Source organism: Anolis sagrei, chromosome 4 (genome assembly GCF_037176765.1).
Source record: "Anolis sagrei isolate rAnoSag1 chromosome 4, rAnoSag1.mat, whole genome shotgun sequence".
NCBI lineage: Eukaryota > Metazoa > Chordata > Lepidosauria > Squamata > Dactyloidae > Anolis > Anolis sagrei.
Window position 1 is genome coordinate 145845972 of NC_090024.1, and position 19129 is coordinate 145865100.

At 36.8% G+C, this 19129-nt stretch overlaps 2 protein-coding genes across 3 annotated transcripts in view; both read left to right on the forward strand.

Annotated features, from left to right (window-relative positions):
* Positions 1–8231, forward strand: part of CCDC18 (coiled-coil domain containing 18) — a 37904-nt gene extending 29673 nt beyond the window's left edge. For both annotated transcript variants that reach the window (XM_060773986.2, XM_067467769.1), the window contains exons 23-29: positions 342–458; positions 611–754; positions 2973–3176; positions 4326–4463; positions 4837–5025; positions 7383–7813; positions 7945–8231. In XM_060773986.2, the coding sequence (XP_060629969.2) occupies positions 342–458; positions 611–754; positions 2973–3176; positions 4326–4463; positions 4837–5025; positions 7383–7813; positions 7945–7975 (1254 nt within the window). In that variant the 3' untranslated portion in view covers positions 7976–8231. The remainder of the gene's footprint in view (positions 1–341; positions 459–610; positions 755–2972; positions 3177–4325; positions 4464–4836; positions 5026–7382; positions 7814–7944) is intronic.
* A 2547-nt stretch (positions 8232–10778) lies between these two features.
* The window catches only part of FNBP1L (formin binding protein 1 like), a 119833-nt gene continuing 111482 nt past the window's right edge, over positions 10779–19129 (forward strand). Inside the window, exons 1-5 of the mRNA XM_067467771.1 lie at positions 10779–11063; positions 11559–11720; positions 13075–13254; positions 14753–14846; positions 16348–16531. Of these exons, the coding sequence (XP_067323872.1) occupies positions 10820–11063; positions 11559–11720; positions 13075–13254; positions 14753–14846; positions 16348–16531 (864 nt within the window). The 5' untranslated portion in view covers positions 10779–10819. The remainder of the gene's footprint in view (positions 11064–11558; positions 11721–13074; positions 13255–14752; positions 14847–16347; positions 16532–19129) is intronic.

A 19129-nucleotide genomic window follows, 5' to 3' on the forward strand; every position in this document is an offset into this window, starting at 1 on the left:
GTGTACTTCTGCAAGGTTTATCTGAATGCTTCATTTCACAGGGGCATATAGTTAGTTTTGAATAAAAACTTTGTTGAAACAGTTGCAACTGCTCTTCTTTTTTGTAGTGTAGAACCTATCCCTATCTGTTCCATGTTATTTCTGCCTCAAGTACCAAATTTTCTGTTAAGACATGACCAGGAGAACATTGACTTTGTTAACTGAGGCATACCAGGTTTTTTTTAAGTACAAGTTGTAACCATTTCACTGGTGTGTAATTCCATAACTGATGCTAGTTTATTTTCACATTTGTTTTTGTTTGGTGTTTTGACTTTCTTTCTTTCTTTCTTTCTATGTTTAAGGTCACTCAGTTGGATATGTCAGTTCGTGAGCACAGGGAAGAACTGGAACAAAAAATTATTAAATTGGAAGGAGCTTTGGAAAAAGCAGAGTTGCAGATCAAGGACTGTAATAGACAGGTATTTATTCAAAATATTATAAGAGTGAACCTGCGTAGCTCCCACACTCCATATTTTAACATGAGTTCTAAACAATATTGTAGAGGTTGTTGGAACTTCTAAAATACATATTTTCTTAATAATGTATCTTGTGGTTTATATTTTGTTATCAGATTGAGAGTTTAGAAAGCCAGCTAGAGCATTCAAAAGATGAAGTCAGTGAGAAAGAGTTTAACTTACTCCAGCAAGATCAAGAAATAAGCCGTCTTAAAAAAGAAGCTGAAAGAAAGCAGCAAAAAATAACAGATATTGAAAAAGTAAGTCTTTCCAAGTTTGTTTCTGTCTGTTATCTAATCACTGAGCAATAAAAGAAAGAAAACACATTCAGTCCTTTATGTATGAGGCATTTAACAGCATAGTCATTTGCATGTCTCCTCAAAAATAAAGTACATCAGTACTTCCATTCAAATACATATACATAGAATTGCAGCCTAACTGTGTGTTTTCACTACCCAGTGCATGTTTTCAAAATAGTACTAGATATTCTGCGGAGTTCAATTATTGTGTCAAAATGAGCAAAGAGTTATATGGCTCACTAAACTATTTTATAAGCCTTTATTTAATCCATCACAAAAAAACATTCCTCTGCAGTGGTGTACTGAGACCCAAAAAATGAAACTAGGAAGGTCCTTCCCTGACTTTTTCCTTTAGCTTTGTATCTTTGAAATTGTCGAATGGTCTTAGAGAAAATAAATAGAATGTAAGAAACATACACTGTGATTATTACATGAAAGATCATATGTAAAAGTAATTACAGAAATTTATGTTCCTGGGTCATTTCTTCATTGAATTAAACATGTGTGGAGAGAGAAAAAAAGCAGAATTTCAGGGTTAGATTTCCTGTCCAAAATTGTGGAATTCCAATTTGGAAATTAAGTTATATTATGCTGTTGAAGGCTTTCATGGCCAGAATCACTGGGTTGCTGTGAGTTTTCCGGGCTGTATGGCCATGTTCCAGAAGCATTCTCTCTGATGTTTCGTCTGCATCTATGGCAGCCATCCTCAGAGGTTGTGAGGTCTGTTGGAAACTAGGCAAGTGGGGTTTATATATCTGTGGAATGTCCAAGGTGGGAGAAAGAACTCTTGTCTGCTTGAGGAAAGTGTGAATGTTGCAAATGGCCACCTTTTTTGCCTTGCAGCTTAATGGCCTTGCAGCTTCAAAGCCTGACTGGCAGCTTTGTTAGAAGGTATTAACTGGCCCTGATTGATTCTTGTCTGGAATTCCCCTGCTTTTGAGTGTTGCTCTTTATTTACTGTCTATTATTGTAGTTCTATTACCTGTGACTTGAATAGGAATAAATAATTATCTTTCAGAATTTCACTACCAGAGTTAATTACATCTATCATAAATCTTTTGCAAATAGTCACTATAATTATTTTCACATTTGGACTTCCTTACAAAGACTACTCTACTCAGAGAGAAGATAGCTGGGCTTCTGACAAATACTAACTTTCTCTGAATGAGTTTGCTACATACAACCTTCCCCTTTAATATAGTTACAAATGCAAACTTCTGGGCAAATTAGACATGGGTATTTAAACTCATACATATGCAGTTTCCCAGTATTTGAGGGGGACAGACACTGAAGTTTCACAGTGGTTGTCAAAGTTCATAATATCATTACAGTTGCAGATAGACAGGATCAAGTTATTCCTTTCCTACCTTAGTGAGAAAGAAGGAGAAGGCTCTTTGTAGTATGCAAAAACGGGATGTGGGGATATTATCCTTCGTTTAATGTGTCATCTAAAATCAATGGGGATGTTGCTCCGTACACAACCTATTATTTGTAAACAAAACAAAACAAATATTTAGTTATGATCCTAGTTTGTAAAGCAGTGGTTCCCAACCTTTTTTTGACCAGAAACCACTTGACCAGGGACCACTCTCCAACATTAGTATCAAAAGGGTTACAAGTCAAGTTTTTGGTCAACTTTAGATTTGGTTTGGTTATTTGGAGTGCTGATTCAGAAAATTGCATAGGATAGACCACATCAGCTCTAGTTTCTGATACAGAATATATGCCATCCATTAGTTGCCATCTGCTCACCCACAGAAAACAATATTTAATATGCTTCGGCACTATTAGAGGGTTTTGCAAGACCAGTCATTCTCATTGTAATGGTGTAGTAATGGTGAGGTCGTGGACCATATTTTAGTTCACAGACGACAAGTTGGGAACCACTGTTGTAAAGGGAGCAGTAACCAAAACTGAAGGTTTGGATGCCATATTAAACCATCTCTAGTTTGCTTGGCTACTTCTGACAATGACAAATAGACAGCATACACCATACAGCATCCAAAGTGGATTCTAATCAGTGAATGTGTATGGTACCTGTTTCTAAGGGAACACAATGCCATTTCGTTTTACACACAATAGGATTTGTCTTATATGACAAAAGAAATTAGTATTAATAAAGAGGAAAGAAAAACAAAGTTGTTTTGTTTTATTCATATGAATGTTTTGCTTCTTTTAGAAGATGAAAGAACAAGGCAAATGCATTGCTGAACAGTACAAAGAAACACTTGATTTGGGCCAGCAGTTGAGACTAGAACGTGAACAAATGAAACACATCCACATAGAGCTACTGGAGAGCCGCCGTCAACAGGCTCAGGCTCAGAGAGATGTGGACAGAATCTCTCTTGAACTGGAAGAAGTAAACCATCTCTGTCTTGAAAAAGTAATCACCTTTTTAAAAAATTATTTTCACATGAAAATAATTGGTCCAGTGGAGGACCAATTTAATGGCTTCTTAATGCCTTGTTTGGGCTGTTTTAGAGGCCTACTGGGCATTTTGAGCCATTGATCTGCCCCTTCCCCATTATCACAACTGCAATTAGTTTGTGATGAGGGTTCTCTCAGATTAACCAGAAGAAAGCTACCGGTACTTCCCTTCCGTTCTTTCTGGGATTATAAAAAGAGCTGAAACTTGAATACTCATGAGTTCTCACTCGAACCTTCCTCTCCTATTAGTGTGCTCCAGAGTGTTGTGAGTCATTATGGATTTTAATTGGAGACCAACAGTGGTGCTAAGGAATCTTATTTTGTCTGGTTACATTTTTTTATTTTTCCATAGCAACTTCAATTTGCCTGTTACCAGTTTAATTTCTTGTGAAACTGAAATAATAAACCAATAGGTGCTTTGTTTTGAATAGTAACACAGTCTGCAAATGTGGGCATCCTGCAGTATTCTTTACAGGTGTTTCCTTATGAAGAAGCCCTGGGTAGACCAAGAGTTTTAGTAACATGAGCATTGCACATTAAAACACAACTACACAACTTTGGTGGATTGGAATCCAGTTTTTTGCCCCTCCAAGGGCTGCATGGACAACAGAAGGGGCAGAAAACAAACGCTTATTGGAAGTTCCATTCTTTGTAAAATTGGAATTTTATGTTAAGCAGCAAAATTTATTTAAAAGTAGAATCACATTTTTTTCAGTCTATTTAGGCCAGAAAAGGAATTGCAAAAGTGGTAATAGTCCATCAAAATATCAAGAACAACATCAACAAAAACCACAAACAAATCTTGAGAACCATCCTCCATCCTTACATTTGGTGCTCTTGGAACAGGGTCTGCCCAGGATCTGGTCACTGCCTTGATTCTTCTCAACTTTTCCTATCAGTCAGTCCATTCTATTCTAACTCCTTGGAGAGCCATGAAACATCCTTTGAAATACTCACTTTCCTTAGGTTTCTTGTAGAAAATTGTTGGTGACTTTCTGTTATTTGAAACCACAGGGTGGAATGCCCCTTCTTTTATTTTTTGTTAAGGAAAATGTCATCTACATGAAATGATAATCTCTGAAATTGTTCCACAATTTTATTCCAGGAGAGTCGTGGAAATCATTTGGCAGAACAACTGGGAGCAGCTCAGGCACGAGAGACACAATTAGAAGCAAGAATGAAAGCTGAAATTCAGAAGCTTACCACAGAAATACAATCTCTAAGGCAATCTTATACATCAGAGGTGAAAGCGAAATTGTTTTTATCCATTTCTGATGCATTGTTTTGTGGATGCTAATTGAGGCTTTTCTTGTGACTTTAGAAACTGCTCACAAGTTTTACTCTCATTTAAAAGAGAATGTGTGTCTTTAATATTACAAATAGAGGACAGATGGATTAAGACTATTAATTTTCTTTTATGAATATTAAGTACAACTACCATCAAGCTAAAGACAACATTGGATAGCTTGGCTATTACAATAATTATAGCTTGAGCCTCAATACTTGAGATATTAGCAAATGTTTGGGCATTGCTGAGTTACTACAATGAGATTTGTACTGAGTCTGATATCCATTAGGATGCATACATTATGTTCATTATATTCTTACATGTTCAGAGAGTCTCCAATGAAGCCCAGAAGACAAAACTGAAAGAATCCATATATAAATCACAGCATGTTCATGAACAACTGCAGCAGCTGAAGTTGGAACTTGATGAAGCTCAAGCGACTGTCTATAATCTGCAGCAACAGCTTCAATCCAAAAATGAAATGATTCAAGCAGCAAATGAAGCTCTCCTTTTCAAAGTTAGTTAATATGGCAATGTTAACTCTTCTAGAAGGAGACATTGTGAAATTATTCATCTTTGTTTTTGATTAACTAAGGAAGTTATTTAGATGTTTTCCATATTTACCCAGTAATATGTAGATTCTAGAATAAACAATATGCAGTTTGTGTTCAGTGTTTCCATCTTTTCAGAGTTACATCTAATAACATGGGGCAAGGAGTTGCTAAAATAGTGTCATATGTAATGTAAGTTAAATTTGCTAAGTTTAATATTATAGACTACTCTTTTGTAATATTTTATTGAAAACACTGGCTAACACACATTTTGGTGTCTCAAATGTTAGCCCTGTTTCTGAGTATAATTGACATCCTGATTCCAAAAATGGCATCAGTTTTCCCCTACTAGCTCTCATTTTTTGAGATATAGAATATGTGTGTGTGTGTGTGAGAGAGAGAGAGAGAGAGAGAATATTGATTTCAAAAGTATTTGAAGTATTTTTTAAAGAATAGATAGATAGATAGATAGATAGATAGATAGATTCTGTATATATAGTCGAGTGTAAGGCAACCCGAATATAAGCCGAGGCACCTAATTTTACCACAAAAAACTGGGGAAATTTATTGACTAGAGTATAAGCCGCGGGTGGGAAATGTAGCAGCTACTGGTAAATTTCAAAATGAAAATAGATACCAATAAAATTGCATTAATTGCAGCTTCAGTAGGTTAAAGGTTTTTGAATATTTGCCATATTTCCAAGAAAAACAGCAAACTAGCTCTGTCAGTGGAAAAGTAGGTCAACAAAAACAATATGGTTTCAACAATAACTTTATAATAATAGTAATAAAACTTCATTTGTATCCCACCCTGTCTCCCCATAGGGGCTCAGACCAGCTTCCAACATAGTAATAGGCAAACATTCAATGCCTATATAAACAGTGCAGAGCTAGATATAGATCTATAATTATATATACTAATTTTACGTACGTATTTGCCCCTGAAACATTTTGCAAATCATCTCTCTGTATATGTGCATTTCCCTCCTGCAATATTTGCAAGCCCTATATATTTATGTTATATTTATCTAGACATCTCTCTCTATGTGTGTGTATGTATGCATTTCCCCTGTTATTTGCAAGCTCTATATATCTATATTCATTTCTATGTAGACATGTCTATATGTGTGTGTGTGTGTGCAATTCCCTGCAATATTTGCAGGCCCTATATTTCTATGTTTATGTCTATCTAGACATCTCTCTCTATATGTGTGTGCATTTCCCCCCTGTAATATTTGCAAGTCCTATATATCTATATTCATATATCTCTATCTAGACATCTTTCTCTATACATAGAAAATTACATATAGGATTTGCTAAGACTTGCAAACATGTGAAGGGAAAATTCATAAATAAAATTATCTATAAAGATATACATACACATAGAGAGATATATACAGATATATAGGTACTAATTGGAGACACAAATTATTTATATTTTTATTACTCTTGTTATGGTTTTATACTATGTGTTAATGTTTTAAATGTTTTATGATGTTCTTGGGCATTGAATCATTGCCTCTGTGAACTGTCATGAGTTGCCTGAGGGCTGAGAAGGGCGGTATACAAATACAGCTAATAAATAAATAAATAAATAAATACTATATATGTATCGATATCTATATCTATATATAAGATTTGCAGAGACTTGCAAACATGTGAGGGGAAAATTCATATATAAAAATAATGTATACATACAGATACAGATATACAGGTGCATGGAAATCTCTAAATATCTATATGTATATAGGATTTCCAAAACCCTTCACATACATGAGGGGAAAATTCATGTATAAAATTAATGTATATAGATAGATGGATAGATAGGTAGATACATATATATATTAGGTACATGTGAATTGCAAAGGCTTGCAGGGGAAGATGCCTATATTTAGGAGAGATTAACAAATATTTCGGGGGGAAATGCTTGTATATTGGATATTCATGACTTGCATGGTCTTCTCTCCCTTTCTAGAGAATGAGGGAGGATTTGGAAAAGAAAACACACTGTTAAGGGAGGAAAAGAATTATATCAAGCATTGGCCTCCAGGCTCTGTTGCCTGGCTTGACCCTATTATAAGCTGCGGAAGGCTTTTTCAGTCCAAAAAGGGGGCTGAAAAACTCAGCTTATCTTTGAGTATATACGGTAGATAGATATATTTTTAGTTATAAAACCACTGTATTAACACCGAATCTTGATTTTGCTGATGAGTAATAGACGGTCATTTCCTCTTCCTTCTTCCTTTTCACAGTGGTTGTGCCAGCTGATTATAACTCTGTAATTTCTATAGAACTTTTTTTTTCTTTCCTGGTTGTACTTTAGGAATCAGAAGTAACACGACTAAAAACTAGAGTTGCAAGTGTTGGCAAAAGGGAATCCATGAAGCACTTATCTGTCCCTCAAAATGTATCTACTCATCAATGGCTTGATGATCCAGAACTGGACTTTGCCAAGCATTCTCAAATTTCTTTCTCTACTCAAAGAAACTTGCGTCGCTCCACAAGCATCAGTGATCCAAGCTTCAAGAACAGCGGGAACGTGTTAGATCGGAAGCAAATGACATTGGACTCTTCTGCCACTTCTGGGAAGTCAAAAGACATAACTCATGCTTCACCAAATGGTCTGAATGAATCATCTTTTGATCCTTTGACACATATAGTAGATGGAGATGTGTCTGGTGACAGTAATGACTTCCAGACTCTTAGTGGGATGCTAAAATATATCAACAAAGAGATGAAGACTTCTGAAATCAAGTATGTAGTATTTAACTAGTATTTCTATAAATTGCAAACAGACATTTTAAAATAATTAAGCAGTTTTAAACCAAGAAAACCTTTTTGTTGGGCTTTGAAATTTGCATTAATTTCAATTATGTGTCTTTCAGGAATGAAGATTATGAAGAACCAGCATGCTAACTAGCAGCTGTGTCAGTGGAATTATTGGAATTGTGGTCAAGAAGATATTTTATAGAAACTGTACAAGTTCAGAGATTTATGTCTCCTAAGCCCCTTCTGATTTTCTCAATTGAATTTTTATAATTATTACCTTAAAGGTAATTGTACAGGAATATAGTTGCTTTAGAAGATACCTTGAGTTTTTAATTTATTTTTCTAATATTTTGTTTTTTCAATCAAACATATTATTCACTTAATAAACAAACAATGCAAATTATGTTGGTCATAATTTTGTTATACTAAAACACACTCTACAAGATCATTTGTATCTCTGCGCACATGTGGTTAAATGTAAATAAATGAGGGAAGAGGCTTCCATAACTAGGATTCAACAGGGGATTGAGCAGTTTGTGTGTGTGCAAGAGCTCATGTTATTTCTTATTATCAATGTCTGAAAACTAGTTCATTCAAAGGCGTAGGACAGTTTTTCCGTCTACAGTAGAATTACACCTTTCCCAAGGGAAGTGATGATCAACCCTTCTTATATATGTATAGAAAGAGAAGGGATGGTTTTAGTTTTTGACTTTTAGAATCTGCCCTTGATTACCATATAATTGTTAATCTGTTTGGAGCATATTTATGTCCATAGACTTCCTGAGCTCTGTTTTTTGATCATGCTAGATTGGAAGAACTGCTGAGAATTGTCTTTTATAGGAAGATGTAACCCTGGTGGCACAGTGGGCTAAACCGTCGAGCTGCTGAACTTGCTGACCCAAAGTTCAGCAGTTTGAATCCAGGGAGCGAGGTGAGCTCCTGCTGTTAGCCCCAGCTTCTGCCAATCCAGGAGTTCGAAAGCATGCAAATGTGAGTAAATTTAGCCTATTCCCCACAGGTGTAGCTAAAAATACTATTCAGTTTCCTGTATTTAGCTGACAGTCCAGGCAACACAGAATATAAATTATCTTGCCCTTATTTCTTGTGCACTGGGACATGTTTTACTTAGTGACTGAGAATCAAAGGTAAAGGTTTGCTCTGACATTAAGTCTAGTCATGTCCAACTCTGGGGTTTGGTGCTCATCTCCATTTCTAAGCTGAAGAGCCAGTGTTGTCCGTAGACACCTCCAAGGTCATGTGGCCATCATGACTGCATTGCACACCGTTATCTTCCTGCAGAAGGGGTACCTATAGATCGACTCACATTTGCATGTTTTCATACTGCTAGCTTGGCAGAAACGGAGCCTAACAGTGGGAGCTCACCCCACTCTCCTGACTTGGAACCACCAACCTTTTGGTCAGCAAGTTCAGCAGCTCAGCAGTTTAACCTGCTGCACCACCAGGGGGCCTTGAGAATTATAAGAATGATGATGATGATGCTTATTATTATTATTATTATTATAACTTTATTTCTTATCTGCCTCCTTGTGACTTGAGGTAGGTCAAATCACAGTCAAAACACACAAACATTGCAAAAATTCTATAAACACACATATTAAAATTTAGTTCTATAAAAGATACATATTAAAATGTATTTCTATATAAAAAAACATCTCTCCAGTCAGTGACTCCAAATTATTAGTTATGTGAGTTGCTATCATGTCTGTCTCTGATGGATTCCTTTATCCAGGTTGGCCCCAGTACTCCAACCTCTAGAAATCCTATTCACCTTGCCCTTGTTCCCCCAATTATTTCCTTTTGGACTGGGTTATTAGTCCCCAGGTGTCCCTTAATTGTGAACTTATGACTGTGTTGCACTCCAGAACAGGTATAACCCTCTGACTTTAACACACCATATGCTGAGTAGGAAAACAATCCTTTTTTAAATGCAGATAAGAAAAACTGCTTTTTTAAGGGAATAGGTAAATCCAATTAGGTGAGGGATAACCAGGAACAAATTAGTCCGAGGTAGGGTTCAGCAAAGTTCAAAAACAAATAATAATAATAAATAATAATAAATAAACCCAAAGAAACAGGGAAACAGTGATTCAAGGCATGAATAAGTAATCACAAGAGACAAAGAGTCAAACCATACAGCAAGAAATCCTTAAACGTGGATCTTCCAAGCAAGGATTTCATGGGACAAGAGCAGGAACTTAGCATGAATCTGAAACGATGCTTCATCTGGCTATTTCCCATGGTTGGAACTTAATATACCGTCATTAATTCCAAGCACTCCAAAATTGGTTTTGTTTTCCCTGAATCCTTATCTGTCGTAGCCTAGCAGAATGACGAAGACCTTGGCGGGGCTATTTGTTTTGGCTAATTTCCACCCGTCTGTCTATATGCTCATTATTTTCTCCAGGTCCTGAGTTGTTTTCAAACCCCAAATCCTGGGAAAACTCTGGGAGCAATTCAGGGAGTAAACTATTATCCCTATCCCCTGTTCTCAAACTACACTTTGAACTGGTGTCACTACATCTTTCTCTGCATTAATATCATTGATCAGACCATTGCCATCATGACCCTCATTGAAGAAGCAAATTAATCAATCTCACAGAGGCAACACTCAGTTGCCCACAAACTCCCTGGATTATAATTAGTTTACTTTCATGCCAAGTCTACTTTGCACTATAACTTTTTTTTTTAATGAGCTCTAAGGCTAAACCCTGAGTAAAGAATTCTTAGCCACATCATCTGAAAACATATGCACATGGGCAACATTAAATATGGCATATATCTTCTGTTCCCAATAAGCTTCCTTCATTAGTGATAGGACATTCCTTCCACTTTATTTTGTTCTTTTTAAAATCTGACTCAAACCTGCTTACAACGCACTGTTATTAATCCAATTATGTATATGATTATATAATCATTCATAAGCCTGTACTTTTTGTTTGTCCATATGGAGGTTATCCTCTTAGCTTTGTAATGCCCAGGTATGTATCTTTAGATATGCTGACTCCTAACAAACCCATGGATAAAAACATTTCAGGCATGGCAAAATTAAGTTCTTGTTCTGTAGACATCAAACTATTCAAAAGAAGTGTGCCTGTGTGCCGACTACCAGCTCTCACAATGGCTCAAAAAACAGTGCTCATCACAGGTTGCTCCTCAGGCATCGGGATGGCCTTGGCCGTAAAAATGGCTGCAGATGAACAAAAAAGATTCAAAGGTAATACTTGCAATTTTTAAAAAATCTTGCTATTTTATGTTTCCAGATTTATGTCAGTGTCACTTCCATTGCCTAATATTTCCTATAGTGGAAAGGGACAGAAGATAACGAAATGTCCCTCACTATTTGACATGTTGGTAAAGGATGATGGAAGTTGCAGTCCAATAACAGCTTGTTTTACATCCTCCGACTTACTATAGAGTTTCTGTTTCATACTAATTTGTGCTGTACCATCTAGGAATACATCTTCTTAGGCAAAATGAGACTTTCTTCTGAAGCAATAGTGTACTGGTGATTAACTTAGCAGCCAACTGATTTCACCTAGCTGTGGTCATGTCAGCTCTCATTCCTTTTTTAAAAGCATGTCCTCTTTCCAATTGAAAATACTTTTTGATTTTTAGAACCTTAGAATCTTAGATATGTAATAACCGGTATTCTTCTTTTTATATTGCTCTCAGGTGAAGCCCTCTGTTTGAAATGTTTTCTTTGTTTCAGTCTATGCTACAATGCGGAACTTGGATAAAAAGGACAACCTTGTAGAAGCTGCAGGCAACACTATTGGCAACACAATGGAGATCATGCAACTGGATGTTTGCAATGAAGAATCCATTAAAATGTGTATCAGCAGCATCCCAGATAGAAGAATTGATATCCTAGGCAAGTAATAATACAGTTGGAAGAAATACACAATGCACATGTGTTAAAGCAGAATACTATATTTAATTAATGATTGGTCTCCCAAGAAGCTACATTCCCTAAATAATAGGGATGTATGTATAAATCTAGTTTATTCAATTATATTGATTTTTAAAGTAGTATATTACATCTCAGGGTATTGCCTTCATTTACATTATTGGTATTGTAACCTAATTACAATACCAATAGATGCAAGACCGCATCTCCGTCTACGAACCGGCGCAGGCATTAAGATCTGCTGGGGAGATCTCTCAGTCCCACCACTGAGAGAGAGAGGGCCTTCTTGGTGGTGGCTCCCTGGCTCTGGAATATGCCCACTAAAGAAATTAGATTAGTCCCCTCTTTTCAGGCCATCCAGGTGAGTCTAAAAACATGACTCTTCAGACATTGATCCTGAGTAATCAATGGTCAACATGATGAATCATTGATAGTACTGCCACACACTTTGATTGTTACGACAGATAGCCGGTTTACTTGCAGGTTCTACTGCATTTTAAGAATTTTATAATTTTGTATTTTTATAATTTTATCGGTGAGATTTTTATGCAGTGTTGATTGTACTTAAGTCATTGTAGTTTTACTTATGTATTCTTGTCTGTATATGGCACTTGAAGTGATTCTGTGAGCTGCTTCAAGTGTCTTTGGGGAGATGGTGGTGGGGTACAAATAAAGATTTGTTATTATTATTATTATTTAAACTATCTGTTAGTCCTTCTAAATAGAAGGTTCCTACCTTCCCCTTTTCTGTCTTCTCACTGAGTAAACTGAGTGCAAATTACTTTTGCATTTTGAGATCAGTTTGTAGCAATTGAATTAAACTGAAGAAAATGAGGTGAGGAGGGAGAAACTAGGTTGTTTTAAAATCAGCTGAAAAAATGGGACAACAGAGGATCAGGACTGTCCCTACCAAATGAGGGTCGTTGGAGGGTGTATGATGCCTTCATTTTGCATCCAGCTATACTACCTGCACAGTTATACTACCCGCTGAATGTTTCTCCATCCCACCTCTTAACCTGTTCTGCATAAGCCATGCAGTGGCTCTTTAGAGAAGGAGGATTGCTCATAGTTCTATCCTGATGGAATTTTATGCCTTCTCTGCCTATAGTATGTCCTTATATTCTTTGCAAAAGTAGAGATAAGTATTCCAAGCTGACGGCTCATCACATCATCAAATAGTAATTAGATAATAAATGCAAGAAATAACATAAAACGATCATTAATGCATTCATGTATATATCTAAATCCTTTAAAAAAAATCTGAGTCCAATCAGGCAAGGCTTGAACAGAATTCCAAAAGTTTGTTTCATTTGTACAGTTAACAATGCTGGTGTGGGACTCATTGGGCCAATTGAGTGCCAAACCATCGACGAGATGCAAAATGTGATGGATACAAACTTCTTTGGACTGGTCCGGCTGCTAAAGGAGGTTTTGCCTGACATGAAGAAAAGAAGGAGCGGCCATATTGTTATTATTAGCAGCGTCATGGGGGTACAAGGTACAATTATGTTACATAACAGTTGCTTACTGTAGTTATGTTTCTTGGTCAAAGGGTTCTTTTGAGACGTCACCATTGTATCGCTATATCTGAATTGCCCCTTTTCAGATTTCCTAAAGGTAATTCTACTTGTACGGAAGCTTTTACAAAATGCTACTTTAAAATCTTTAGACCCTTCTATCTAAAGATCTCAAGGTAGCACAATGTAAACAATGAAATGATTGTAAATTGTTAAACACTTATTGAACAAGATTTGCTAATTCTAGAACTGAAGTTTGTGTGGTACATGTTACAGGTCTCAAAGTTGCCTGTTTTGAGCTGGAATAAGAAGTTAAAGTAATACAGTTAGTAGGACTGATATTTTTAAAATTATGTTACATGTTAACAATTTCTCATATCTTTCAAAGGGCATTTGTAGCAATATTTTAAAAACTTTTATGGCATTTTTATCAAACTTATTTTTTTCTCTTTAAAAAAAGTAATAGAAAATTTAAAAGTGCAATAAGTTATGTAACAAGTTCCTTTTTCTACATTAAAACATATAGTTGCAGATTATTTAGTAAACTTTAGCACCAAGCCTTAGTGTTCCTGGCCAGGTTGCCTGCTGATTTATGGCAGTGGTTCTTAACCTGTGGGCTGCAGACTACCAATGGACTATGAAGATGAAAATCTGGTCCGCAAGCCTCCTTCCTATTTATTTTATTTTAATTTAATTTATTTCCACTTCTTTCGCAATGCCTGCTAGTTGTTCCCTATCGCTGACCATGGCATATGTGCTGTATCAGAAATTAGAGCTGATGTGGTCCATCCAATGCAATTTTCTGAATCAGCACCCCAAACCAAATCTAAAGTTGACCAAAAACTGATTTGTCACCCTTTTGGTGCTAATGTTGGAGAGTAGTCCCTGTTCAAAGTGGTCCCTGGTCAAGTAGTTCCTGGTCAAGTGGTCCCTGGTCAAAATGGTTGGGAACCCTGGTTAAGTGGAACCTGGTTAAAGTGGTCCCTGCTCAAAAAAGGGTTGGGAACCACTGATTTATGGTGATCTCATCAATTTCATGCATTTTTAAAGGCAAGGAATACTTGCCAGTTTCGTCGTCTGAAATACAGCCAACAGCACCTTGTATTCGTTAATGGCCTCCCATCCAAGAACTAACCAGGGCAGGTCTTGCTTGGCTTTCAAGATCAGAGATCATCTGGCACCTTTAGGAAATATGTCTATCCAATGATAGGTATAAATAGCTTTCCACATGCTTTCCAGTATACTGTTACTAAATTCTCATCATTCTCACTATTGTCTGTGTAGATTTACACAAAGAAAGCATTTGTAACAAGGAAACTTGTACAAATATTGATCTGACTACATTCTATAGATAGAAACCTTTACTCTGATGATTTCATTCTATACATTGCTTTTCAATTGCCTGTTCAAAAAAATTCAAGACATTGGTTAAAATTAGCAGATTGTTAATGTTATTTTTTTCCTGTTTTCAATCTAAAGGCATTCTGTTCAATGATGTATATGCTGCCTCTAAATTTGCAGTGGAAGGATTCTGTGAAAGTTTAGCCATACAAGCACTCAAGTTTAAACTTCAGTACGTATCAGTCTGATTTGTGTAAGATGTTACTTTTTTAAAGGTTGTGGAGATTTGAGACCTGTCATTGCATTTTTAATAGAGAAAGCATGGTTAAATTTGATTGGATCCAAGTTGTGCATATTAGAGATTTATTCAGTGAATCTCATTTTTATATTGAGTCAAAAACTATAACTCACAGGGCCACACCATTTGAACATTTTGTACTTGTGTTTCACCACCTCTGCTTTTTGAATCATCAAACCTGGAGAAGAGTTCTGTAGAACTCAAAAGCTTGCACGTTTTTGTAATATTTTGGTAAGTCCTTAAATACACATAATCCATCAATGGGCTTTTGCTCCTCTTGGGAGGACACCATTGTAGACCCCTTTCATGGAGCCTTTGGCTTCACAAATATTTTGGGATACTTTTTCCACAATCTTTATTATTGTTCAAGCAAAGCTGATGGGAATTGTAAAACCCCCTAAAAGGCTTGCTGAGAACTACCTATTTGTGTTTTACCATAGACACCAGTCAAAAGCAAATTGTTTTGCTTGGAATTAGTTTTGTCTGTATGGTTTATCGTGTTTCTTGTAGTTTTGTAGACAGACTGGAGGAACTTTTAGAATTGATAGTTACTTGTTTTATCTGTAATGTAGCTGCTGCTCAGTGTTTGCAGTTGTTTTAATTACTTAGTGTTAACTACCTTAAGTAGTAATTGAAGAGTAAAAGGTGGCATACAAACCATGTAATTAAGAAAATAAATCTCAAAGTTTTGATGCTTGGGAATTTACTAGTCTCTTAGCACTGTTGATGCCTGCCTGCCTGCCTGTCTGTCTGTCTATCTATCATTTAGCTACCCCAAAGCAGCACAATCTTTACAACTGCTTTTACAAAAGCATTACAACTTTGACCTTGTCTCATAATGTCAACCACTTATTCCAAACCCAACAGCTGTCTCAGAGATAGGCTGGTACATAGAATTTGGAGATGCTGATAAGATAAAGCAGAATTGGATCCAAATGTAGACATGTAACAAAAATAGACTCCTCTACCCTCATCTGCCAACATCAATATCCTGAAGATGCTACAGAAGATCAGGGGCACTGCTGAATAGGTTTGGGGAGAAGATAGGATTCACCAAATTTGGTGGGAAGGAACTTCTTCTGACTGCAGTGTAGTGTACATAAGCAATACCAGGACGTTTAGGCCAAAAGTCTGAAACAAGAATGACCTTCCAGTGGTCATATTAAATATAAATCGACATCCCAAATGCTCTTGCAAACTACAACCAACCACCTTTACCTCCAACATTTAATTCCAAATTTTCATCTCACCACATGATCCCATGATCCAAATAAGTGTCACAGCTTTCTTTACATGCTAGTTACTTTCTATGAATACCAGGGTACAGGATTGAAGGTTGGTATACAGCATGGTCCATGCACTAATTTGCCATGCATTTAGCAGACAACTTAAACAAAATTAATGATTGTGTGTGTGTGGTTTTCCCCATACCCAGTCTTTCTTTAATAGAACCAGGGCCAGTAGTTACAGAGTTTGAAAGGAAGGTTTTCGAAGATGGAATGAAAATGGATCTTTCGGCTGCAGATAAGGAAACAGCTGATATGTTTGTAAATATTTACCTGAAAAATTACAAGCAAATTTTCCAGACACTGGGGCAAACTGCTGAAGACATAGCAGAGGTAATGTCTTAAAAGTATGCAATGAAATGTAAGGGCAAAGAGTGCTACAGCATTCTTAATGATAAGTAGAAACAATACAAAGCCATGGGTATTTGTCTAGCTGGGAACTATGAAGTCTCTAGCTCTGCAGCACAGCTGGAATACGTTTGGAGGTTTATCTCTCTTAGAAATAGTAATAGCATCCTCAAAGATTATCGTAATTTATTTAGAATTGTAACCTCCAACTTCTTAAAAAATAATGGTCTCATAGTGTTCTTTTCAAATGTTTTTTCAGCAATTAAAACAGTGAATTGCTGCAAAAGTTTTCTCTCTCTGCTTCACAATAAACTCAAAGTGAATGACATTCTTGCAATCAGAAAAGCAGTACCAGGGCAAATAGCTATCTCATGCTTCCCCCCCCCCCCCCCCCCACACACACACTTTTATTGTTATCTGGAACAATGTGGGGATGTTCATTTGTACTGCTGGTTAGCAATACAATGTATGGTTCCTAATTCTCTTGTTTATCATCCCAACAGCATACAATGAAGATAATTCTGTCAGAAAACCCACCTTTTCGTCATCAGACCAATACTTTATACACTCCAATTACAACGCTGAAGTACGCTGACCCCAATGGAGACCTGCCAATTGAGACCTTCTACAAAATGGTTTTTCAGCACGATAAAATTTTCAGTGCAAGTCTTAATTTCATTAAATTGCTGAGATGGAAAAGCAGGAAAAGCTTTGACTTGGGAGAAAGATCTTCTCAGTGAAGAAATGTTGCTGTGGGCTATTTCACTTGCTGCTTTCTATGTCACTGGGATGAGGGAAACCTAAAATAATGTGAAGTGTCTGTAAATTAATCTATATTTCAAATTATAGCATCTTAGTATGAATGGGAAATATGTAGCACTTTAGATGTAGCTGGATTGCAATACCCTAACAGCATAGACAGTTGTGAGGCAGGTCAGGAGTCTTAGTGCCCTTCCAGACAGGCCCTATATCCCAGGATCTGACCCCAGGTTTTCTGCTTTAACCTGAATTATATGATTCCCCACTGCCAGATAATCTGGGATAAATAGAAAACATAGGATTAAATCCTGGGATACAGGGCCTATCTGGAAGGGCCCAAAGTCCTTTGATAACAAAAAGACCACACATTCCTAACTCCTTTCCTAAGCAAAGCCCTGTCACCACCAGAAGATATAATTTTCTGAGTTTCATTCCATTTATGAACACAGATCTGTCACTTGGACCATTTGAATGTTTTTCTAATAAGCATTTTCATGTACAGTACTTGTAAATTGAATAGCAGTCTTTAAAAATAAAGTTTAATTTGCTTCTTCAATGACAATTTCATGAAGGTTGAGATAACAGCTTCTCAAGGCAAGAGAATTAAATTATTAAGGCTTTCCTGGTTTGTTCTATCTCATGTCAAAACCTATGGAAGGATAATTGTACCCTGAATGCTTCCCCATTGAAAAGAAATTCCATAGAAAAATATATTGTCAAAGAGAGGGGTGTTTTTCACTTAGGCAAACATTTGACTATACTAATTTCTCCTAGCAGCTAGTACACCCCAGGAAAATGTTTACTATCGGATTTTGTTAAACATTATTTTTTGGTTGGGAAGCATATGTGTCCAATAACTTCCCTCTATTTTAATTGTGTTATACTTATGACCACTGTTTCTATAAAACTGTTGTGGTAACTGTTGTGCGCCTGCTGTTTTAGAAACATAGTAGAGGGATGTGTATGTCAGTAAGGATGGAATAAACAATGTCAGTATACAGCATAATGTTTTATTATAACTTTCTTAAAACTGCTCAAGGGGCACCACATTTCCATCAACGTTTTTATTTTTGACATACAATAAGGCAGGGTGGAGAGCAAAATGTCTCACAGACACATCATAGAGTGATGGGTTGTCTCTTCCACTGCCAAACAGTTCTTACCACCAGGAAGTTCTTCTTGATGTTAAGTTACCATCTCTTTTCTGATAATCTGAATCTCTTAACCACTACAGTAAGCCTCTTTAGTTTGATGCCCTGCAGGTGTTTTTGAATTCAGCTCCCAGAATTCCTGAACATTGAACTAGGGCTTCTGAGAGTTGGATGCCCAAACAGCTGGAGGCCTGCAGGTTGAAGAGGCCTGCTCTAGACAACAGGGGAAATGTTTGCTCCAGTTTTCATCTGAAAGTCTATCAGATACCAAGAACAAGCCACGAGAGTAAAGATGAAGATCCACCCAGAGGAAAAGTGTTCCTGCCATACATCAAGGGAACCACGGACCACACAGGGAAGCTGATGAGGAAACACAATATACAAACAATCTACAAACCCACCAAGAAAATCCAACAAATGCTATGTTCAGCAAAGGACAAGAGGGATCTTCTCACCTCTGCAGGAGTCTACCGTGTACCATGCAGCTGTGGACAAGTCTACATAGGGACCACCAAATGCAGCGCCCAGACACGCATCAAGGAACATGAAAGGCACTGCAAACTACTCCAACCAGAGAAGTCAGCCATAGCAGAGCATCTGATGAACCAGCCTGGACACAGCATATTATTTGAGAACACAGAAATGCTGGACCACACCAACAACCACCATGTCA